The following is a 26,110-nucleotide window of genomic DNA, read 5'->3' as shown; positions in this document are numbered from 1 at the left end:
ACAAGGGGATGGGTCAAATGCAGAGGACAAATTTCACCACACCTAGTGTGTGTGTGACAATCATTGGTACTTAACTTTAACTAAGCACTGGTTGGGCAAACTCCCATACTCCCTGCCGAGAGTATAGAGCTGGTCTACCGTTCCCACAGAAATTAACAAGTCAAAGAAGAATTTGCAAATTTCACTGTAGATTACAAAGGACGCCACACGTAATTTGCAGCAGTTCCATTACTGACCTATTGGGGGCAGTCATGTGTCATTGTCACGCATTTCTAAAAAAGAAGAAGACGTGACGCAATGGCTGCCTAACGTTGTGTTTACTCTTCTATTCCGAACTGCCCGTTGTCGCCTCCGAATGGACACGGACGTGTTGTGTATTCACACAAAAACGGGTAAAATCGGCTACAAATTTTAAGTGTACTCCTTTAGGATTCCATTTTTGTTTCCACTAAGTCGTCGTCAGAGAAAAGTTCGACGTTAGCCGTTAGCTAAGCAGCTCCGGGCCACAATGGAAGGCAGCGCCAGTGTGAGGAGAGCACTGTCCGGGACCCTCGTCCCCGCGGCCGTCACCACCGTCGCCCTGAGACAAGAGACTCAAGACACGGACGCTGGGAAGCCCAACAGAAAGGTTCTCATCGAAGAGGATTATATTGAGGTACCGTAAACATCCCAATTGTGTTTTTAAAGGCGATCGAAAGGGGGCGGTGCTAATACCCGGAAGTAATCCACATTGTTATATTTGTTTACATCTTTTACTTTTTCTTTTCTTTCTTAAGTTTATTTCGAACATGAACACACTTACAGTATAATACATCACGCAATTTCATATCATTTCACTTTAAATCATGTAAAGTGAAATGAGTAGGAAGAAGCAACGTTTATTTTTAATCCTACCCCTTTCCCACTTCAGAGCGTTTACAATTATATAGAATCATTTACTGACCTTTTTATATAATAAAATAACATCTGTGAATTAGTATACATAACATTTTTGTAATATGTAATTTAGTGATGGGTTGATGAGGCGTCATGAAGCGTTTCGACTAGAGATGCGCGGTTTGCGGGCACAACCGCGGAGTCCGCGGATTATCCGCGGATCGGGCGGATGAAATTTTAAAAAAATTAGATTTTATCCGCGGGTCGGGTCGGGCGGTTGAAATAAAAAAAAATTAGATTTTAAATAGATTCAGGCGGGTGGCAGTTAAACCAATTCGGAAATATATATACATAGTTAAATGTTGTTACCCACATACGAAAAACGAGCAGGCACCTGCTGCATATGCCACAACAGAAGAAAAAGAAAAAAAAGAGATGGACACTTTTACGGAGCGGAGAAGGCCCCCGACGCCTCGCCGGGGTCCGGGACCGAGGCCCCTTCCCCCGAGAGGGCCCCACCGGGAGCCGTAGCTGAGGCGATCCGCGAGAAGGGCCCGACGCACGTCCAGGGTCACCACCGCGCCCACCGCACCGACACCCCGCCTCGTCCGCCTTCGCCGCGGCCGGCGTCACGCGCAGCAGGTAAGCAGCTTACCTGCCCGCCACCCCCGTGGCCGGGGGCTCGTAACAGGGGTCACTCCGCGCGCTCCGCCCGCGCAGCTTACCTGCCCGCCAGCCCTGTTGCCGGGGGCGCGTAACAGGGGTCACTCCGCGCGCAGTGCGCTCACAAAAGGGGTGGGGCTCACCCTGGTTGATATAGACAGCAGGACGGTGGCCATGGACGTCGGAACCCGCTAAGGAGTGTGTAACAACCCACCTGCCGAATCAACTAGCCCTGAAAATGGATGGCGCTGGAGCGTCGGGCCCATACCCGGCCGTCGCCGGCAGCGAGACGCGCTTGGAGGTGCGCTCAGCGCGGCTCCCATATGATTGCGCACTGGTGTGCGTCTGGGTCGTGACAGCGTGGCACGCGAATGTCTGTGCTGCATTGGATCAGTCTCCTTTCTTTAACAGGCAAAAGCTTTATAACCTCACTAATGCCTTGCATCGTCTATATTAGATATATAACAACGGGCGGATGGCGGGCGGGTGCGGTTCTGATCAAATGTTACATCGGGTGGATGGCGGATGGTTGACGACTTTCTGATGCGGTTGCGGATGAAATAATTGCCTATCCGCGCATCTCTAGTTTTGACACATTGCAAAACTGTATTGATACTGTGTCGATACTGTGTCACTAAATACTGACATCTGCTGGACATTAAAAATCCCTACAGGCAACCTATGGACCGACTCAATTGACACTGATTTTATGACCTAGTACATCCATCCATCCATCCATCCATCCATCCATTTTCTACCGCTTATAGTGGTTCTCAAATGGGGGTACTTGAAGGTATGCCAAGGGGTACGTGAGATTTTTTTTAAATATTCTAAAAATAGCAACAATTCAAAAATCCTTTATAAATATATTTATTGAATAATACTTCAACAAAATATGAATGTAAGTTCATAAACTCAGTGAAGCACAAGCTCAGGTTTGTCACTAAAATGTCTGTCAAAAAGAACTGTGAAAAGAAATGCAACAATGCAATATTCAGTGTTGACAGCTAGATTTTTTTGTGGACATGTTCCATAAATATTGATGTTAAAGATTTTTTTTTTGTGTGAAGAAATGTTTAGTTCATGAATCCAGATGGATCTCTATTACAATCCCCAAAGAGGGCACTTTAAGTTGATGATTACTTCTATGTGTAGAAATCTTTATTCATAATTGAATCACTTGTTTATTTTTCAACAAGTTTTTAGTTATTTTTATATCTTTTTTTACAAATAGTTCAAGAAAGACCACTACAAATGAGCAATATTTTGCACTGTTATACAATTTAATAAATCAGAAACTGATGACATAGTGCTGTATTTTACTTCTTTATCTCCTTTTTTCAACCAAAAATGCTTTGCTCTGATTAGGGGGTACTTGAATTAAAAAAAAATTCACAGGGGGTACACTGCTGAAAAAAAGTTGAGAACCACTGACCTAGTATATACAATAATATAAACCAAGTCATTGTATTTCATTTAGGATTATTTCATAACTTCATTTAAATAAAAATATATTTTTTGTCTTTTTTAGATACAGTCAATAAATAATGTGAACATGTATCATAACATGGAAATCTAAGAGAACGTGTTGTGAATGAGGATGCTTGTGGACCTGGAAATTATTATTTATTTATTTTTACACATTTTTATTTAAAAAAAAAAACAGTTTTTCCAACATATTCAATTTTAGACGCTTTCTATTCTTAGTTATTATTTCTCCGGCTGTAGAAAAGAACTGCTCACAGGGCACAGAGGAGGCGTCAGTGCGACACAGTTCGCGTATCGGTCATGTGACCAAAACAGCTCATGATCGGTCACGTGACTTTCTAAAAGCGGTACGCGCACCGACACAGGGTTTCGCTCTATGAGCTCGACGCATGCGCCGATGCATCGGTGTTGCCGGCCGGACCCATCACTAATGTAATTAATTAATTCAGTCATTATTAACATACTGAGATGAAGGATATCTTATTTTCAATAAGGTTGAAAGTATTTCTCATAATTCTTCTTCTTTGTATTTTGTAAGCACTATTAATTTGAACAACCTCTTAAACTGGATCATATCAGTACAATGTTTAACTTCTTTACTTCATCCATTCCATGATTGAATTCCACATACTGATATGCTAAAGGTTCTAAGTCAGTGGTTCTTAACCTTGTTGGAGGTACCGAACCCCACTAGTTTCATATCCGCATTCACCGAACCCTTCTTTAGTGAAAAATAAAATGTTTTTTTTTTTTTCAAATTCAAGACAAAGTTATATGTTTTTGGTAACACTTTAGCATGGGGAACATATTCTAAGTAACAAAGACTTAATTTAGAGTTATTTGGTTAGGGTTATAATAAGGCCATGCCGAATAAGGCATTAATAAGTACTTACTAATGACTAGTTAAGAGCCAATATGTTACTAATTTGCATGTTAATAAGCAACTAATTAATGGTGAATATGTTCCCCATACTAAAGTGTTACCATGTTTTTTTTACTGGTGCATAAAATGAAGCGTGCATGAACATCACCTTGTTCAAACAACAAAACCAACACAGTGCATAAACTCACAACAAATGACACACCTGCAAACCAGTCAGCTGTTGCCGTATCCGTAATACGCCGATAGGGAGAAGTTTGTATTTACACGATGAGTCGGGTGTGTCTTGACCTCCGCCGAACCCCTAGGGTTCGATCGAACCCAGGTTAAAGGGGAACATTATCACAATTTCAGAAGGGTTAAAACCATTAAAAATCAGTTCCCAGTGGCTTATTTTATTTTTCCAAGTTTTTTTCAAAATTTTACCCATCACGCAATATCCCTAAAAAAAGCTTCAAAGTGCCTGATTTTAACCATCGTTATATACACCCGTCCATTTTCCTGTGACGTCACATAGTGATGCCAATACAAACAAACATGGCGCATAGAACAGCAAGCTATAGCGACATTAGCTCGGATTCAGACTCGGATTTCAGCGGCTTAAGCGATTCAACAGATTACGCATGTATTGAAACGGATGGTTGTAGTGTGGAGGCAGGTAGCGAAAACGAAATTGAAGAAGAAACTGAAGCTATTGAGCCATATCGGTTTGAACCGTATGCAAGCGAAACCAACGAAAACGACACGGGAGAAAGCGAGGACGAATTCGGCGATGGCCTTCTAACCAACGATTGGTATGTGTTTGTTTGGCATTAAAGGAAACTAACAACTATGAACTAGGTTTACAGCATATGAAATACATTTGGCAACAACATGCACTTTGAGAGTGCAGACAGCCCAATTTTCATCAATTAATATATTCTGTAGACATACCCTCATCCGCTATCTTTTCCTGAAAGCTGATCTGTCCAGTTTTGGAGTTGATGTCAGCAGGCCAGGGAAGCTAGGGTCGATATTCTTCTCTTGATCATCTTCGGTGGCATAAGGGACGGTGTGAGCAAAGACATCCAGGGGGTTTAGCTCGCTCGTCTGCGGGAACAAACTGCCGCCATTGCTTGCCGTGCTACCGAGGTCCTTTGTCCCTGAATTGCTCACACACTCCGGCAGATTCAATGGGGGTCTGGCGGCAGATTTCTTTGACTTTATCGTTGGAAATGCATCTGCTTTGAGTGTCGCAGGATATCCACACATTCTTGCCATCTCTGTCGTAGCATAGCTTTCGTCGGTAAAGTGTGCGGAACAAACGTCCAATTTCTTGCCACTTTGGCATCTTTGGGCCACTGGTGCAACTTGAATCCGTCCCTGTTCGTGTTGTTACACCCTCCGACAACACACCGACGAGGCATGATGTCTCCAAGGTACGGAAAACAGTCGAAAAAACGGAAAATAACAGAGCTGATTTGACTCGGTGTTTGAGAAAATGGCGGATTGCTTGCCGATGTGACGTGACGTTGTGACGTCATCGCTCCGAGAGCGAATAATAGAAAGGCGTTTAATTCGCCAAAATTCACCCATTTAGAGTTCGGAAATCGGTTTAAAAAAAAATATGGTCTTTTTTTCTGCAACATCAAGGTATATATTGACGCTTACATTGGTCTGGTGATAATGTTCCCCTTTAAGAACCACTGTGTTGTACGTGCATACAAATGTTTTAAATTAGATTTTCCTTTAAGGTTATATTTCTCCTCTTTAGTTGAGAAGAATTGTTGTACATTCTTTGGTAGCAGGTTGTAGTTTGCTTTGTACATCATTTTAGCTGTTTGCAATTTTACCAAATCACCGAACTTTAATATCTTTGACCTTATAAATAAAGGGTTTGTGTGTTCTCTATATCCAACATTATGTATTATTCTAACTGATCTTTTTTGTAACACGGTTAGCGAATGTAACGCACATTTGTAGTTATTTCCCCATATTTCTACACAATAACTCAGATATGGTAACACTAGCGAGCAGTAGAGAATATGAAGGGATTTTTGGACCAGGACGTATTTTGCTTTATTCATTATTGAAATGTTTTTTGCCACTTTATATTGTATGTTTTGTATATGAGATTTCCAGTTCATTTGATCATCTATTAATACATCCGTTTTATTGATTGATTGATTGAAACTTTTATTAGTACATTGCACAGTACAGTACATATTCCGTACAATTGACCACTAAATGGTAACACCCCAATAAGTTTTTCAACTTGTTTAAGTCGGGGTCCACGTTAATCAATTCATGGTTGCCCTATTACAGGGTGAAACTCTTTTGTTTTAATCCTTCAAATACCCCCTTTTTAACAGAGCTTGGAGAAGATCATTCAGAGGGACTTCTTTCCAGATGTAACAAAACTACAGGCCCAGAAGGACTACCTTGATGCGGAGGAAAGTGGAGACTTGGAGAGGATGAGAGAGATATCTATTCGTTATGGGAATTCTTTGTCGAAAAACACACCGCGATCCTCCGCACCCTGTGAGTAATAAATCATTATTTGCGTGCTATATACTGTATATAACAGGGGTGCTCACACTTTTTCTGCAGGCAAGCTACTTTTCAATTGATCAAGTCGTGGGGATCTACCTCATTCATATATATAATTTATGTTTACTTATTTATGAAATATATGTTTTTGTTAACAAGTTAAAGGTGTTTCATGATAATACAAGCATGTTTAACACATATATTTAAAATTGTTAATAAATTAAAGGTGTTTAATGATAATACAAGTATGTTTAACACATATAGTTAATATTGTTAAAAAATTAAAGGTGTTTAATGATAATACAAGCATGTTTAACACATATAGTTAATATTGTTAACAAGTTAAAGGTGTTTAATGATAATACAAGCATGTTTAATACATATAGTTAATATTGTTAATAAGTTAAAGGTGTTTAAAGATAATACAAACATGTTTAACACATATAGTTAATATTGTTAATAAATTAAAGGTGTTTAATGAAAATACAGGTATGTTTAAAACATATAGTTAATATTGTTAACAAGTTAAAGGTGTTTAATGATAATACAATGATGTTTAACACATATAGTTAATATTGTTAACAAATTAAAGGTGTTTAAAGATAATACAAGTATGTTTAACACATATAGTTAATATTGTTAACAAGTTAAAGGTGTTTAATGATAATACAATGATGTTTAACACATATAGTTAATATTGTTAACAAGTTAAAGGTGTTTAAAGATAATACAAGCATGTTTAACACATATAGTTACCATATTTTCCGCACCATAAGCCGCCCTGGGTTATAAGCCGCGCCTTCAATGAACGGCATATTTCAAAACGTTGTCCACCTATAAGCCGCCCCGTGTTATAAGCCGCATCTAACTGCGCTAAAGGGAATGTCAAAAAAACAGTCAGATAGGTCAGTCAAACTTTAATAATATATTAAAAACCAGCGTTCTAACAACTCTGTTCACTCCCAAAATGTACGGTAATGTGCAAATGTGCAATCACAAACATAGTAAAATTCAAAATAGTGCAGAGCAATAGCAATAACTTAATGTTGCTCGAACGTTAATGGCACAACACACAAAATAAACATAACGCTCACTTTCTGAAGTTATTCTTCATTCATAAATCCCTCGAATTCTTCTCCTTCGGTGTCCGAATTAAAAAGTTGGGCGAATACGGGATCCAAAATGGCCGGCTCCGTCTCGTCGAAGTCATCGGAGTCAGTGTCGCTGTTGTTGCCCAGCAGTTCTGTGAATCCTGCCTTCCGGAAAGCTCGGACCACAGTTGTGACCGAAATATCCGCCCAGGCATTTACGATCCACTGGCAGATGTTGGCGTATGTCGTCCGGCGCTGTCTCCCTGTCTTAGTGAAGGTGTGTTCGCCTTCGGTCATCCATTGTTCCCACGCCGTTCGCAGTCGTGCTTTAAATGCCTTGTTGACACCAATATCGAGCGGTTGGAGTTCTTTGGTTAATCCACCCGGAATGACGGCGAGTGTTGTATTTGTGTGCTTCACTTGTTTTTTGACACCATCTGTGATGTGGGCGCAATTCATTTATGTTATATTCTCTTGCTGCTGCTCTATTTCCGTGTTCTTCGGCATGACTTATTGCCTTAAGTTTAAATTCTGCGTTATACGCGTGTCGCTTAGTAGGAGCCATTTTGTGGTCTTTACAGATGTAAACACACAAAGGAAATGAAACGTAATACCCGCGCGCTTCTTCTTCTACGGAGGCGGGTGGTTGCTTACCGTAGAAGAAGAAGCGCTTCCTCTTCTACGGGGGCGGGTGCTTACCTTGGCAGTTGCTTACCATAGAAGAAGAAGCGCTTCCTCTTCTACGGGGAAAAAAAGATGGCGGCTGTTTACCGTAGTTGCGAGACCGAAACTTTATGAAAATAAATATTTATATTAATCCATATATAAGGCGCACCGGGTTATAAGCCGCACTGTCAGCTTTTGTGAAAATTTGTGGTTTTTAGGTGCGGCTTATAGTGCGGGTTTAACACATATAGATTCATTTCTTTCATGAAGACAAGAATATAAGTTGGTGTATTACCTGATTCTGATGACTTGCATTGATTGGACAGTAGTGCTGATAACGTCCGCATTTTCGAATGGAGGAGAAAAAAAGTCCTCCTTTCTGTCCAATACCACATAAAAGTGGTTTGTTTTTGGTATCTTATTTGTCCAGCTTCCGTACTCCTTTGTATACACTTTACAAGAAATACATTGTCGGCAAACTCCGTAGCTTGCTAGCTTGTGCACGCCAGCTTTCTGAGACTCTTATTTTGTTAGCGCAACTGTGCAGTCGGTCTTTGGAGTTTTGACGACAGGTACGGCGCCAGAGTCTGTTGAAATAAAGTGTTTCTCGCCTTCCAGTCGGTCATTTTAATGAGCTGGCAGCAGCCAGCGTCATCTCAGAAGACCCTCGGGTGCCGTGAATGTCAATCAGGTGACGAAAGTGACGTCATAGTGAAGATTTATGATCGCTCATTTTTAGGACTATTTTTTTAATGCCTGGCTGTTGATCGACTGACACACCCTCCGAGATCGACCGGTAGCTCGCGATCGACGTAATGAGCACCCCTGGTATATAAGATGACACCTTACCTTAGGGCTGGGCGATAAAACAATATCTATATATATCGCGATAGACACGTAATAGGTATCAATAAAATATGTGTTCGATAAAAGGTTTGTTGATTGTTTTTTCTTTGACGAAAGAGGAAGACAAAACATAAGTTGCGAAGCAAGGTTGGTTGCATGAACGGAGGTACTCGCTCTCTGGTAACCTAGCAACTCAGGAAGTGGGAGTAACCCTCCTATTGTTGTCTCGCGGAGAAGAGAAACGGAAAATTAGTACTGCAAAGAAATTGTCGATAAAACATTAAAAGTCGTATAAGGATTTTTGAGAGTTTAAAAAAAATGGACCATAGTAGTCGGCAATACCGGATCACCGTCGCAGCGCTCACACTTTAGAGTACAGCTGTTTATTTTTTTATTTTTTAGCCTTTATTTAACCAGGTAAAATCTCATTGAGATCAAAGATCTCTTTTCCAAGGGAGACCTGGCCAAGAGGGCCGCAGCAAGGTTACATTAAAAACAGTAAACAACACATAAAACATCAGATTTACAACATTAAAACTTGCTGACATAACACATTTGCATACAGACAAGGTAGACTGCAATCCTTTCACAGAAGCTTTAAACTCATTTAATGTAACAAGGGTTTGAAGTTGAAGGTTCGATTGTAGGTTATTCCAAGCCTTCGGTGCTGAAAACCTAAATGCTTTCTTGCCCAGTTCAGTTCTTACTATTAGCTGTAACTTCTTGGCACTAAACCTGCAGAAAATATTTCTTCTCGGGTTATCTTTTTGTTCTATTTTGTTACACCTTACTAGGCATTTATTATGTATTCATAATGTTTGCACCTCTAATTTAATATGTAATTGTTAAAGGGGAACATTATCACCAGACCTATGTAAGCGTCAATATATACCTTGATGTTGCAGAAAAAAGACCTTTTTTTTTTTTAACCGATTTCCGAACTCTAAATGGGTGAATTTTGGCGAATTAAACGCCTTTTTAATATTCGCTCTCGTAGCGTTGTGACGTCACATCGGGAAGCAATCCGCCATTTTCTCAAACACCGAGTCAAATCAGCTCTGTTATTTTCCGTTTTTTTTCGACTGTTTTCCGTACCTTGGAGACATCATGCCTCGTCGGTGTGTTGTCGGAGGGTGTAACAACACGAACAGGGACGGATTCAAGTTGCACCAGTGGCCCAAAGATGCGAAAGTGGCAAGAAATTGGACGTTTGTTCCGCACACTTTACCGACGAAAGCTATGCTACGACAGAGATGGCAAGAATGTGTGGATATCCTGCGACACTCAAAGCAGATGCATTTCCAACGATAAAGTCAAAGAAATCTGCCGCCAGACCCCCATTGAATCTGCCGGAGTGTGTGAGCAATTCAGGGACAAAGGACCTCGGTAGCACGGCAAGCAATGGCGGCAGTTTGTTCCCGCAGACGAGCGACCTAAATCCCCTATCGACCCTAGCTTCCCTGGCCTGCTGACATCAACTCCAAAACTGGACAGATCAGCTTTCAGGAAAAGAGCGCGGATGAGGGTATGTCTACAGAATATATTAATTGATGAAAATTGGGCTGTCTGCACTCTCAAAGTGCATGTTGTTGCCAAATGTATTTCATATGCTGTAAACCTAGTTCATAGTTGTTAGTTTCCTTTAATGCCAAACAAACACATACCAATCGTTGGTTAGAAGGCGATCGCCGAATTCGTCCTCGCTTTCTCCTGTGTCATTTTCGTCGGTTTCGCTTGCATACGGTTCAAACCGATATGGCTCCATAGCTTCAGTTTCTTCTTCAATTTCGTTTTTCGCTACGTGCCTCCACACTACAACCATCCGTTTCAATACATGCGTAATCTGTTGAATCGCTTAAGCCGCTGAAATCCGAGTCTGAATCCGAGCTAATGTCGCTATAGCTTGCTGTTCTTTCCGCCATGTTTGTTTGTGTTGGCATCACTATGTGACGTCACAGGAAAATGGACGGGTGGTTAAAATCAGGCACTTTGAAGCTTTTTTTAGGAATATTGCATGATGGGTAAAATTTTGAAAAAAACTTCGAAAAATATAATAAGCCACTGGGAACTGATTTTTAATGGTTTTAACCCTTCTGAAATTGTGATAATGTTCCCCTTTAAGTGTTCAATTTGATTTTACAATTTTGTTTTAATTGATTGAGTGTTTTCCATGGTTGTGTTCACATTTCCTTCTGCCTTGATTCGATCCGGATTATAATCAGAGGAAAGCTACATTTTAAGTAAAAATATTTACATTTAATATTTTTCTCTTGGTCCATTTTTCGGATATATACAAAAAATTATATTGTGATGCAGTTTTCAGCCCAACCTTACCCTGCCCCATACTGATATTTGATTTTGCTTTATTAGACGTGACGCCAGCTAGCTTTGAAACACCAGTGGGCAACGTCGGATCTCCAACCATGTCTCAGACCAGTAGAGGTGTGGACGGTGGTAAGTCACTCGTTTTTCTGCTGCCCCTTTGGAAGAGAATGGATGCTTAGCTGCTCCAAACACTTACATGTGGATGTCTGTGGATGTGTGTTGACTAGAAAGCACTGTGGCTGACAAGAGAGAGGAAAACCAGCTACCCTCGCTGGATCGCTTCCTTGCCAAAAATACCAGCGAAGATAACGCGTCATTTGAACAGATAATGGACCTGGCAGAGGATAAGGAGAAGATGAAGCACTCTTGGTTGTATGAAGCTGAAGCAGAATTCAAAGAGGTAGAAGAAGAGCTAAAAAGGCATTCATTTAACCATGTTTATCACCATTGTTTAATTAATACAATGAGTCTTTTTTTTTTTTTTCTCCTCTAGCGTCATGAGCAGAATCTGGCCTTACCGTCGACAGAGAAGGCCGCGCTTGAATGTGTCAAAGCCGGGCTGGAGACGTGGGAATATAAAGCCAAGAATGCCTTGATGTATTATCCAGAGGGTAGGAGGATAATCAAGTAAACAATAACAACAGTGGAACTTTTGTGTTATCATTAGTTCTTAGTAGCAAAATGTTGGCTTTTTCTTGTTACATTATGCCTTTTTGCTGTATTTATTCATTTTTATTTTGTTTCTACAATGTGCCACAGGCCCAAAAAAGCCGTAGTCCGCAAATAGTTTCCTAGTTTTCCTATTTCATTGGGAACGAGAAGTATTACCTAGAGTGTTTTAAGTACAAACCCCGTTTCCATATGAGTTGGGAAATTGTGTTAGATGTAAATATAAACGGAATACAATGATTTGCAAATCCTTTTCAACCCATATTCAATTGAATGCACTACAAAGACAAGATATTTGATGTTCAAACTCATAAACTTTATTTTTTTTTGCAAATAATAATTAACTTAGAATTTCATGGCTGCAACACGTGCCAATGTAGTTGGGAAAGGGCATGTTCACCACTGTGTTACATGGCCTTTCCTTTTAACAACACTCAGTAAACGTTTGGGAACTGAGGAGACACATTTTTGAAGCTTCTCAGGTGGAATTCTTTCCCATTCTTGCTTGATGTACAGCTTAAGTTGTTCAACTCTCCGTTGTGCTATTTTAGGCTTCATAATGCGCCACACATTTTCAATGGGAGACAGGTCTGGAATACAGGCAGGCCAGTCTAGTACCCGCACTCTTTTACTATGAAGCCACGTTGATGTAACACGTGGCTTGGCATTGTCTTGCTGAAATAAGCAGGGGCGTCCATGGTAACGTTGCTTGGATGGCAACATATGTTGCTCCAAAACCTGTATGTACCTTTCAGCATTAATGGCGCCTTCACAGATGTGTAAGTTACCCATGTCTTGGGCACTAATACACCCCCATACCATCACAGATGCTGGCTTTTCAACTTTGCGCCTATAACAATCCGGATGGTTCTTTTCCTCTTTGGTCCGGAGGACACGACGTCCACAGTTTCCAAAAACAATTTGAAATGTGGACTCGTCAGACCACAGAACACTTTTCCACTTTGTATCAGTTCGTCTTAGATGAGCTCAGGCCCAGCGAAGCCGACGGCGTTTCTGGGTGTTGTTGATAAACGGTTTTCACCTTGCATAGGAGAGTTTTAACTTGCACTTACAGATGTAGCGACCAACTGTAGTTACTGACAGTGGGTTTCTGAAGTGTTCCTGAGCCCATGTGGTGATATCCTTTACACACCGATGTCGCTTATTGATGCAGTACAGCCTGAGGGATGGAAGGTCACGGGCTTAGCTGCTTACGTGCAGTGATTTCTCCAGATTCTCTGAACCCTTTGATGATATTACGGACCGTAGACGGTGAAATCCCTAAATTCCTTGCAATAGCTGGTTGAGAAAGGTTTTTCTTAAACTGTTCAACACTTTGCTCACGCATTTGTTGACAAAGTGGTGACCCTCGCCCCATCCTTGTTTGTGAATGACTGAGCATTTCATGGAATCTACTTTTATACCCAATCATGGCACCCACCTGTTCCCAATTTGCCTGTTCACCTGTGGGATGTTCCAAATAAGTGTTTGATGAGCATTCCTCAACTTTATCAGTATTTATTGATAGATAGATAGATAGATAGATAGATAGCACTTTATTTTTTTATTTTATTTATTATTATTTTATTTATTTATTAATATATTTATTATTATTGCCACCTTTCCCAACTTCTTTGTCACGTGTTCCTGGCATCAAATTCTAAAGTTAAAAAAAAATGTTTATCAGTTTGAACATCAAATATGTTGTCTTTATAGCATATTCAACTGAATATGGGTTGAAAATGATTTGCAAATCATTGTATTCCGTTTATATTTACATCTAACACAATTTCCCAACTCATATGGAAACAGGGTTTGAATTTTTAGCACCATTCATAGTCAAAGACTGAGCTACGTGCTTGTGAAGTTGTTCTGCACGCTTCCACACCTCTCCTTTTGGTGTTCATGCAAAGTCCCCAGGCTTGTGGAGGTGCGCTGCATGTCTGCATCTCTGCCTACAAGCGGGTATTTTAATACTTAAGAAAATGCACGTCGCAAGAAACAGTTCCTGTCTTTGACTGGTACTGCCTACCAAGTGGACATTTTGAGCGGAGCTAGGATGCATACCTCCACCTAACATCCATCCATTTTCTACCGCTTGTCCCTGACGGGGCCGCGGGGGGCGCTGGAGCCTTTTTCAGCTGCCTAACAATTATGGCTTTTTATTAATTGAAAAATGTTTCTCTTCCAAAATCAGGTGTCAAAGATGACGACGCCCTCTTTAAGAAACCACGGGAGGTCGTTCACAAGAACACACGTTTCATGGGAGATCCGTTCAGCAAAGCTCTGAATAAAAGCCAGATTAAGGAAGCGGCAGCACTCAATGCACAGGTAAGCCGTGCCAAGAGGTGTTGTTTTAAGGACGTTGGAAGACTGATGTTAAAAGTTTGTGTGGTCAGTTCAAGCAGGGCAAAGTTGGTCCAGACGGGAAAGAGCTGATCCCACACGATTCCCCGTCAGTGAATGGTTACGGCTTTGAAAGAACGCCCTCCCCTGCACCTGGTGGGTTTTTAAATCACTACATTTTTTTGCAGTACCGTGTTTTCCGCACTATAAGGCGCACCGGATTATAAGGCGCACCTTCAATGAATGGCCTATTTTAAAACGTTGTTCATATATAAGGCGCACCGCATTATAAGTCGCATAGAATAGACCAGGGGTGCTCACACTTTTTCTGCAGGCGAGCTACTTTTCAATTGATCAAGTCGTGGGGATCTACCTCATTCATATATATAATTTATATTTACTTATTTATGAAACATATGTTTTTGTTAACAAGTTAAAGGTGTTTAATGATAATACAAGCATGTTTAACACATATATTTAAAATTGTTAATAAATTAAAGGTGTTTAATGAAAATACAAGTATGTTTAATACATATAGTTAATATTGTTAACAAGTTAAAGGTGTTTAATGATAATACAAGCATGTTTAACACATAGTTAATATTGTTAATAAGTTAAAGGTGTTTAAAGATAATACAAACATGTTTAACACATATAGTTAATATTGTTAATAAATTAAAGGTGTTTAATGAAAATACAGGTATGTTTAAAACATATAGTTAATATTGTTAACAAGTTAAAGGTGTTTAGTGATAATACAAGCATGTTTAACACATATAGTTAATATTGTTAATAAGTTAAAGGTGTTTAATGATAATGCAAACATGTTTAACACATATAGTTAATATTGTTAACAAGTTAAAGATGTTTAGTGATAATGCAAGCATGTTTAACACATAGTTAATATTGTTAATAAATTAAAGGTGTTTAATGAAAATACAAGTATGTTTAAAACATATAGTTAATATTGTTAACAAGTTAAAGGTGTTTAAAGATAATACAAGCATGTTTAACACATATAGTTAATATTGTTAATAAGTTAAAAGTGTTTAGAGATAATACAAGCATGTTTAACACATATAGATTCCTTTCTTTCATGAAGACAAGAATATAAGTTGGTGTATTACCTGATTGTGATGACTTGCATTGATTGGAATCAGACAGTAGTGCTGATAAGGTCCGCATTTTCGAATGGAGGAGAAAAAAAGTCCTCCTTTCTGTCCAATACCACATGAAAGTGGTTGGTTTTTGGCATCTTATTTGTCCAGCTTCCGTACTCCTTTGTATACACTTTACAAGAAATACATTGTCGGCAAACTACGTAGCTTGCTAGCTTGTGCACGCCAGCTTTCTGAGACTCTTATTTTGGTAGTGCAGGCAGGATGAAGCAGAGCTTTTATTGTGCAACTGTGCAGTCGGTCTTTGGAGTTTTGACGACAGGTACGGCGCCAGAGTCTGTTGAAATAAAGTGTTTCTCGCCTTCCAGTCGGTAATTTTAATGAGCTGGCAGCAGCCAGCGTCATCTCAGAAGACCCTCGGGTGCCGTGAATGTCAATCAAGTGACGAAAGTGACGTCATAGTGAAGATTTATGATCGCTCATTTTTAGGACTATTTTATTAATGGCTGGCTGGTGATCGACTGACACACCCTCCGAGATCGACCGGTAGCTCGCGATCGACGTAATGAGCACCCCTGATGTAGTGCAACATTTATATCACATACACTGCAAAAACTGAAATCTAAGTAAGATGAAATATCTCAAATAAGAGTTATATTTGCTTATTTTCTGTCTGACAAGATAATTTTTCTCACTAAGCAGATTTTATGTTAGAGTGTTTTACTTGTTTTAAGGGTTTTGCTCCTAAATGATCTCAGTAAGATATTACAGCTTGTTGCTGAGATTTGATGACCTATATTGAGTAAAACATGCTTGAAACTAGAATATCAAGTGTTGCAAAGCTGTGTCATCAACACTCACAAGTATAAAACTACTTTTTTAAAGTAATCATTTCTTACTTCAAGCATGAAAAAAAATCATGATGCCGAGCGCATATCATTATGTCAAGATAATGGCACTAGCACATACTTGCCAACCCTCCCGGATTTTCCGGGAGACTCCCGAAATTCAGCGCCTCTCCCGAAAACCTCCCGGGACAAATTTTCTCCCGAAAATCTCCCGAAATTCAGGCGGAGCTGGAGGCCACGCCCCCTCCAGCTCCATGCGGACCTGAGTGACGTGTTGACAGCCTGTTCACACGTCCGCTTTCCCACAACAGAAACAGCTAATGATGGAGGGCGAGTTCTTGGTTTCTTATGTGGGTTTATTGTTAGGCAGTTTCATTAACGTCCTCCCAGCGCGGTAACAACACACAACAACAGCAGTCAAGTCTTCGTCTACCGTAAAGCAGTTCGTCTGCCGTAAACAGCAATGTTGTGACACTCTTAAACAGGACAATACTGCCATCTACTGTACATGCATATGTGACCCACCCATAATGTGTCACATTTTTGTGTTGATTTATTTATTTTATTTTGTGGTTTGAATTCGTTTTTGGAGCTGTCATTACACATTTATCAGTATTCACATTGGTCAGTAGGGGGCAGTAGGGCGTTTCTTCCCAATTGAATGCTATCACCTGCAGACCGGAAGTGTCTTGTCATTCTGATGAGCGCGACCAGTCTGTGAACAATTGACACGTCCTGTGTGCTTTTCCCTCCTGTATAACAGGTTAGTTTTGGTGAATCAACTCACTGAATAATACCCATGTGATCTTTGTAAGTTTAAGTACACATTCTGATGGTGGAGCCTAACTCTAAAGTGTTTGAGAGTTGTAGTTTGTATTTGTGAATGAATCCCAGCGCACAGCTGCAGTAATCAATACAAAAAAGCGACGTGAGTGCGCAATGTTTATATAGGAACTTCTGATCCTAATTCAGACTCCCAAATTAGAGCTCCCGTTTTCTTATTGATTTTATAATGTATATTTGTATAATGTGTGTGTTCTGAAATAGTGACAGAGAATAGAACAAGGATGGACAATTCAACCCTTAACTCAACAATGAGTAGATGAGTGTTATGTGTGTGTATATGTGTAAATAAATGAACACTGAAATTCAAGTATTTCTCTTATATATATATATATATATATATATAGCTAGAATTAACTGAAAGTCAAGTATTTCTTATATATATATCTTAACCACGCCCCCAACCACGCCCCACACCCCCCACCTCCCGAAATCGGAGGTCTCAAGGTTGGCAAGTATGCACTAGCTTTTACTTAATTTAAGAATATTTTTCAACATATTGAGCAAAAAGGTCTCTCTTTTTTTTCTACTAAGAAAAGTGCACTTGTTATTAGTGAGAATATACTTATTTTAAGGTATTTTGGGGTTCATTGAGGTTAGCTAATTTTACTTGTTTTGGAAAGTCTTGACAAGCCAAATGTCCGTGTTGTATTGGCAGATAATTTTGCTTACTTCAAATAAAATACCACTAATTTTTGTATTTTTTTTTTTCTTGTTTTTGAACACTGACTTTTTGCAGTGTATAAGGCGCACTGGATTATAAGGCGCACTGTCAGCTTTTGAGAAAATTTGAGGTTTTTAGGTGCGCCTTATTGTGCAGTAAATACAGTACTTGAAATGACAAAGTGTTTAATGAAGCTGTTTTGCCGTCCTAGGTGTGGCCGAGTCGCCTCTGATGACATGGGGTGAAATAGAAAGCACGCCTTTTCGCCTGGATGGATCCGACACCCCGTATGCCGAAAGGAACCACGGCCCATCCTTTAAGGCATTAAAACCGTCAAGAATGTTTTCTGAATGCTTCAATGCTGTAAATACTCACAATTATCGTTATGTTGTTTATTAAAGATCCCAGAACCAGGGAGAAGAGAGCGACTGGGTTTAAAAATGGCCAACGAAGCGGCTGCCAAAAATCGTGCCAAAAAGCAGGAGGCGTTGCGAAAGGTCACAGAGAACCTGGCCAGGTAAACACATGGGACCTTCCGCACCCATCCTACAGTAAAGTAGCAAAGGCATTTATTTCAACAGCCTCTTGTACTGTATATTACAGTCTAACACCGAAAGGCTTGAGCCCGGCGCTCACCCCTGCCCTGCAGAGGCTGGTCAACCGGACGTCCAGCAAGTACACGGACAAAGCGCTACGAGCCAGCTACACGCCGTCGCCCTCGCACACAATCGCCGGCTGCAAGTCCCCCTTCGGTGGTCCGGCCACTCCCTCTGGGACGCCCACGCCGGACAAAACCAAGACGCCGAGCGCACAGGACCTTTCGTCACTCACAGACAATCTGTTGCAGCTTCCTAAGAGGCGGAAAGCGTCAGACTTTTTCTAAAAAAGTTTAAATGGACATTTGTTGACAGTTAAAAGTTCATTATTTTGCAGCAAGACTGGAAATAATGTATTTATTTTTCAGTTTATTTTGTGGCAGAGGGGTTAGTGCGTCTGCCTCACAATACGAAGGTCGTGGGTTCGATCCTGCGCTCGGGATCTTTCTGTGTGGAGTTTGCATGTTCACGGCGTGGGTTCCCTCCGGGTACTCCGGCTTCCTCCCACCCCCAAAGACATGCACCTGGGGATAGGTTGATTGGCAACACTAAATTGGCCCTAGTGTGTGAATGTGAGTGTGAATGTTGTCTGTCTATCTGTGTTGGTCCTGTGATGAGGTAGCGACTTGTCCAGGGTGTACCCCGCCTTCCGCCAGAGTGCAGCTGAGATAGGCTCCAGCACCCCCGCGACCCCGAACGGGACAAGCGGTAGAAAATGGATGAATGGATGGTTGTTAATATTTTATATAGTGACCCATTAAACAATAGATTCAGCTCTGCCAGAGAGGTACACACATGTTTCTCTTGTATATAAATTAACCTTCTATATTTCCTTACATTATTAAAAAAACAAAAACATGTTCCATATAGAGTCTCTCTTAATAGCTTTTCTAAGTGTTTTGAAAGTGCACGTTTTAGTCATACTTGCCAACCTTGAGACCTCCGATTTCGGGAGGTGGGAGTGGGGGGTGTGGTCGGGAGTGGGGCGGGGGGCGTGGTTAAGATATATATATATATAAGAAATACTTGACTTTCAGTGAATTCTAGCTATATATATATTTATTTTTTATTACATATATATATATATATATATATATATATATATATATAAATAAAATAAATACTTGAATTTCAGTGTTCATTTATTTACACATACACACACATAACACTCATCTACTCATTGTTGAGTTAAGGGTTGAATTGTCCATCCTTGTTCTATTTTCTGTCACTATATATGTATATATATATATATATATATATATATATATATATATATATATATATATATATATATATATATATATGTATATATGTATGTGTGGGGAAAAAAATCACAAGACTACTTCATCTCTACAGGCCTGTTTCATGAGGGGTTCCCTCAATCATCAGGAGATTTTAATGGAAGCATTCACATACCATGGTCATCCCTCAACAAGCGCAGCGAAATTGTATCAGCATGCCGCCACAGACGGAAACACCTCCTAGGTAACACATGAGACAATCACCACGCCCCTACGCCAGCCTGTACCCACCCACTCTGTGCCCTATATAAACCATGGTATGTGAATGCTTCCATTAAAATCTCCTGATGATTGAGGGAACCCCTCATGAAACAGGCCTGTAGAGATGAAGTAGTCTTGTGATTTTTTTCCCCCACACATACATATATTGCGCTCTACTACGGTATCGAGCACTATTTTTTGGATAACCTTATTAAGACATATATATATATATATATATATATATATATATATATATATATATATACATACATATAATAAAATAAATATATATATATGTATATATGTATATATATACATGTAATAAAATAAATATATATATATATATACATATATATATATATATATATATATATATATATATATATATAGCTAGAATTCACTGAACGTCAAGTATTTCTTATATATATATATATGTATATATATATATATATATATATATATATACATATATATATATATATATATATATATCTATATATATATGAAATACTTGACTTGGTGAATTCTAGCTGTAAATATACTCCTCCCCTTTTAGCCACGCCCCCGCCCACCCCCTCCCCCCACCTCCCGAAATCGGAGGTCTCAAGGTTGGCAAGTATGAATAAAGTTGACTTTGGAATATTTAGGAACGAGGAAATTTCACGACTGGATTTGTTGCGCAGTGGCATGTTATGACAGTTCCACGCTGGAAATTACTGAGAGCGGCCCATTCTTTCACAAATGTTTGTAGAAACAGTCTCCAAGCCTAAGTGCTTGATTTGATACACCGGGCCAAGTGATAAAGGACACCTGATTTTCATCATTTAGATGGGTGGCCAAATACTTTTGGCAATGTAGTGTATCTCGCAAGTACATGTTTTTGGATGTATTCCCGGCGTCCTAAACATTAACGCGTGTCAAAGTATTGTTAATGGTTTGAACTCCGCCCCGACCCACCGCCGCTCGATGTGTTGCATGTTTGGGATTGTTGTGATGGGAAGAGACGGCCATCTTGGATGAGCGCTGGACGACGGCGATCTGTAACAGTTGAGCTAATGTTAGCTTCCTTCCGACTTGAGCGCCCGTAATCCCCCTCCCAGTACTATGTCCTTTGAACGCTACATTCCAGCGATAGTCTTTATTTGAGTGGGTACGATGGGGGAAAGCGGGCGTTTAACAGGATAAATTGCGAGAGGTCGACGGCGGCGCGTCTCCTCTGTTGTGTCTATATGCTTTACATTTCTGGATAAAGGAGTGACTATGAATGGAGGATAAATGTTGCCAAAGGCTGACCGCAGCAGTTTCGTCCTCTTCTCTCTGCTCTTTGGCCTCACATTAGCGGACCCACCACGGCCAGGTAAACGCATTACGGGTTTTATTACCACCTTTGGCTCATGCAGAGCGGCCTATACAAGCCGGGGGCTCGAGTGTTTTTTATATCCGCTGCTGCGCATTCGCTGGTCGGCGTTGTTTTGGCGCCTCTGAAGCTCCTAGTAGATTTAAAACAAACCTCTCGTTCACGGTCAACTAACGTCTTTTCTTGGAAATTCACCCCGTGTTTCACTTTTAACCACAGCTTTTTTATTGATTCTGAGATAGGCTCCAGCGCCCCCCGCCACCCCGAAGGGAATAAGCCGTAGAAAAATGGATGGATGAATACGCTGGAACGCTATTTCTTAAGTAATGATTATCATGTAAAGTGTGTTCATTGGCCTTGTTTACCTTCTGCTCATTCTGCAGCGTGTTTACCTAACTGAAATAGCATGTACTAACCCCGTTTCCATATGAGTTGGGAAATTGTGTTATATGTAGATATAAGCGGAATACAATGATTTGCAAATCATTTTCAACCCATATTCAGTTGAATATGCTACAAAGACAACATATTCGATGCTCAAACTGATAAAAAAAATGTTTTGAAAAATAATCATTAACTTTAGAATTTGATGCCAACAACATGTGACAAAGAAGTTGGGAAAGGTGGCAATAAATCATACTTGCCAACCTTGAGACCTACGATTTCGGGAGGTGGTCGGGGGTGGGGCGGGGGCGTGGTTGGGGGCGTGGTTAAGATATATATATATATATATATATATATATATATATAAGAAATACTTGACTTTGAGTGAATTCTAGCTATATATATATATATATAAAGAAATACTTGAATTTCAGTGTTCATTTATTTACACATATACACACACACATAACACTCATCTACTCATTGTTGAGTTAAGGGTTGAATTGTCCATCCTTGTTCTATTCTCTGTCACTATTTCAGAACACACACACTATACAAATATACATTATAAAATCAATAAGAAAACGGGAGCCCTAATTTGGGATCAGAAGTTCCTATATAAACATTGCGCACTCACGTCGCCTTTTTGTATTGATTACTGCAGCTGTGCGCTGGATTCATTCACAAATACAAACTACAACTCACAAACACTTTAGAGTTAGGCTCCACCATCAGAATGTGTACTTAAACTTATAAAGATCACATGGGTATTATTCAGTGAGTTGATTCACCAAAACTAACCTGTTATACGGGAGGAAAAAGCACACAGGACGTTTCAATTGTTCACAGACTGGTCGCGCTCATCAGAATGACAAGACACTTCCGGTCTGCAGGTGATAGCATGCAATTGGGAAGAAACGCCCTACTGCCCCCTACTGACCAATGTGAATACTGATAAATGTGTAATGACAGCTCCAAAAACGAATTCAAACCACAAAATAAAATAAATAAATCAACACAAAAATGTGAGACATTATGGGTGGGTCACATATGCATGTACAGTAGATGGCAGTATTGTCCTGTTTAAAAGTGTCACAACATTGCTGTTTATGGCAATGTTGTGAACAGGCTGTCAACACTCACTCAGGTCCGCATGGAGCTGGAGGGGGCGTGGCCTCCAGCTCCGCCTGAATTTCGGGAGATTTTCGGGAGAAAATTTGTCCCGGGAGGTTTTCGGGAGAGGCACTGAATTTCGGGAGTCTCCCGGAAAATCCGGGAGGGTTGGCAAGTATGCAATAAATACTGATAAAGTTGAGGAATGCTCATGAAACACTTATTTGGAGCATCCCTCAGGTGAACAGGCAAATTGGGAACAGGTTCCCAATCGTTTACTGAGTGTTGTTAAAAGGAAAGGCCATGTAACACAGTGGTGAACATGCCCTTTCCCAACTACTTTGGCACGTGTTGCAGCCATGAAATTCTAAGTTAATTATTATTTGCAAAAAATAAATAAAGTTTATGAGTTTGAACATCAAATATCTTGTCTTTGTAGTGTATTCAATTGAATATGGGTTGAAAAGGATTTGCAAATCATTGTTTTATATTTACATCTAACACAATTTCCCAACTCATATGGAAACAGGGTTTGTAGAATAATTCTCCTGCATGAAAAAGTTTGCATCTAATTTGACTCCTGGTTTAGTCTCAGTATTTAACCCAAAAAATGTTATAAACCAGTGGTCCCCAACCACCGGTCCGTGACGCATTTGCTACCAGGCCGCACAGAGACATTAAATTAGTGGTTCTTAACCTGGGTTCGATCGAACCCTAGGGGTTCGGTGAGTCGGCCTCAGGGGTTCGGCGGAGGTAAAGACACGTCCGACTTATTGTGTACATAAAAACTTCTCCCTATCGGCGTATTATGGATACTCCCAAACAATGTTCCCTCTAATTTTCCATCTGATTTGCAGGTTGTTTGATTGATCGATTGAAACTTTTACTATCAGATTGCAAAGGAAGAGAATACATTATATGAAACAGTACAGTACATATTCCGTACAATTGACCACTAAATGGTAACACCCGAATAAGTTTTTCAACTTGTTTAAGTCAGGATCCATGTTAATCAATTCATGGTAATGTGTGTAAGGTGTGTAATTTGTTGTGAGTTCATGCACTGTGTTGGTTTTGTTCTTTGAACAAGGTGATGTTAGTGCACGGTTCATTTTGTGCACCAGTAAAAAAAACGTATAACTTTTTCTTGAATTTGAAAAAAAAAACATTTTATTTTTCACTAAAGAAGGGTTCGGTGAATGCGCATATGAAACTGGTGGGGTTCGGTACCTCCAACAAGGTTAAGAATCACTGCATTGAATAATTTATAACCGCCCGCTTTTTTCTCCTACTTAACATTCGCCAGTCCCACCAGACACACCAATAAGCTTGTTCTTAAATGTATTATAAAACTCCTTATAGGAAGTTTCCATTTGCTATATTTGTTACATCTTTGTGGGGACGGCGTGGCGCGGTTGGGAGAGTGGCTGTGCCTGCAACCTAAGGGTTCTTGGTTCAATCCCTACCTACTACCAACCTCGTCACGTCCGTTGTGTCCTTGAGCAAGATACTTCACCCTTGCTCCTGATGGGTCGAGGTTAGGGCCTTGCATTAGGGATGTCCCGATCCGATATTTGGATCGGATCGGCTGCCGATATTTGCCAAAAATTGCGTAGCGGCAAGGCATGGGAAAATGCCGATCCAGATCCAGTTTAAAAAAAAACTCCAGTTCGTGTTTTCCAACGCACCGATTTAAATAATACATTCCACTTTTCTGCTGCTCCGTAATTTTCGTTCCGCATTTTCCAGCACACCTTCAACACATCCACAGGTCTGTGGATTCTCACGCAGTTGCTTTTAGCTGCTGGCATTACACGACAGGCTCTTCTCACTCTTTCCTGTGTCTCCCTCTCACAGACAGCAAGCGCACCTTCTTACACACGTCACATACTGTCACGACATACGTCACATACGTATACGTCCTCCCCGAGCAGAGAGGTAGCAGCATGGCTAACGTTAGCTGTGATGCTAGCGCAGCCGTGCGAGCAACGCTCCCTCTAAGGTGCTCGCCTGTGCAATTGCGCACTGTTTAAGCGTCCTCTGCGCATAGCAAATATATGCCACGCACAAAATCTAATAAAAAAATAAGCGCATAACAATTTTCGATACACGGACACGACAGAGAAAACAGTTTTTGTCATCATTGTTCAAATATTGTGACGTTTGTCGAGACGCTTATCTCCATTCGGTGCCACACGTCCACACCATCAAAATGCTGAGGCAAAAATTTCCACATCAACACTGTCTGAAAAAATTAGTGATTTTTTTAGTTGTGATTTCCTTCTCTGCATGAAAGTTTAAAAGTAGCATATATTAATGCAGTATGAAGAAGAATGTTTTAATGTAGACATGCAAGCCTTGAAAGAACATTTTGAAAATCAAGACTACATTTCCTGCAAATGGGTGCATTTCTACCCTATATTTTAACTTTAGATTTATTCTCATATCAAACTCTTTTGGCTGTCTTTTTGACACTTACATCCGGCGCCCCCCTCCACACCCTAAATAATGTAAATAATTCAATGTGATTATCTTGTGTGATGACTGTATTATGATGATAGTATATATCTGATAGTATATATCTGTATCATGAATCAATTTAAACGAGTTAAAACTTATTGGGGTGTTACCATTTAGTGGTCAATTGTACGGAATATGTACTTCACTGTGCAACCTACTAATAAAAGTCTCAATCAATCAATCAAAACACATAGAATCATCATACTGTTGTGATTATATGCATCAAGTGTTCATTCAAGGCTAAGGCAAAATATCGAGATATATTCTGTGTATCGCAATATGGCCTTAAAATATCGCAATATTAAAAAAAGGCCATATCGCCCAGCCCTAGTTCAATGATGCCATTTCTGTTTGTCATGTATAATTTTGTCTATTTTGTGTTTATCCTTGAATAAACAGGTCAGTTTCTTGTTACCAACCATTGTGTATTATTCAAACTCCCCTAATTCAGCTGGCTAGTTGTTATCAAGAGTACTAAAACCCTTTTCAACATGATTCTGACAACTAAGTAGGCTAAATAACTTTAAACTTTAATACATGCTCGGATAGGCCAGTATCGGTCAGTATCGGTATCGGTCAGTATCGGTATCGGATCGGAAATGCAAAAACAATATCAGTATTGGATCGGAAGTGCAAAAACCTGGATCGGGACATCCCTACCTTGCATGGCAGCTCCCGCCATCATTGTGTGAATGTGTGTATGAATAGTGTCAAAGCGCTTTGAGTACCTTGAAGGTAGAAAAGCGCTATACAAGTATAACGCATTTACCATTTACTTTGTTACAT

At 40.1% G+C, this 26,110-nt stretch overlaps 3 protein-coding genes across 4 annotated transcripts in view; 2 read left to right on the top strand and 1 right to left on the bottom strand.

Moving 5' to 3' along the window:
• The window catches only part of LOC133574764 (uncharacterized), a 115,531-nt gene that overhangs the window by 34,887 nt on the left and 54,534 nt on the right, over window positions 1-26,110 (bottom strand). The gene's annotated exons all lie outside the window — the stretch shown is intronic.
• Window positions 250-19,407, top strand: ess2 (ess-2 splicing factor homolog). The gene is made up of 10 exons (XM_061926869.2): window positions 250-655; window positions 6,259-6,427; window positions 11,410-11,493; window positions 11,592-11,764; window positions 11,858-11,975; window positions 14,231-14,364; window positions 14,433-14,535; window positions 18,064-18,173; window positions 18,254-18,369; window positions 18,456-19,407. The coding sequence occupies exons 1-10, from the start codon at window positions 509-511 to the stop codon at window positions 18,733-18,735; spliced, it is 1,434 nt and encodes a 477-aa protein (XP_061782853.1). The 5' UTR covers window positions 250-508; the 3' UTR covers window positions 18,736-19,407.
• The window catches only part of dgcr2 (DiGeorge syndrome critical region gene 2), a 40,173-nt gene continuing 35,006 nt past the window's right edge, over window positions 20,944-26,110 (top strand). The window contains exon 1 of the mRNA XM_061927019.2: window positions 20,944-21,307. Coding sequence (XP_061783003.1) covers window positions 21,226-21,307 — 82 coding nt within the window. The 5' untranslated portion in view covers window positions 20,944-21,225. The remainder of the gene's footprint in view (window positions 21,308-26,110) is intronic.

Source organism: Nerophis lumbriciformis, linkage group LG32 (genome assembly GCF_033978685.3).
Source record: "Nerophis lumbriciformis linkage group LG32, RoL_Nlum_v2.1, whole genome shotgun sequence".
Classification (NCBI taxonomy): Eukaryota; Metazoa; Chordata; class Actinopteri; order Syngnathiformes; family Syngnathidae; genus Nerophis; species Nerophis lumbriciformis.
Note: the sequence above shows the minus strand (reverse complement) of the source record. Positions and strands in the feature narration are given on the sequence as shown.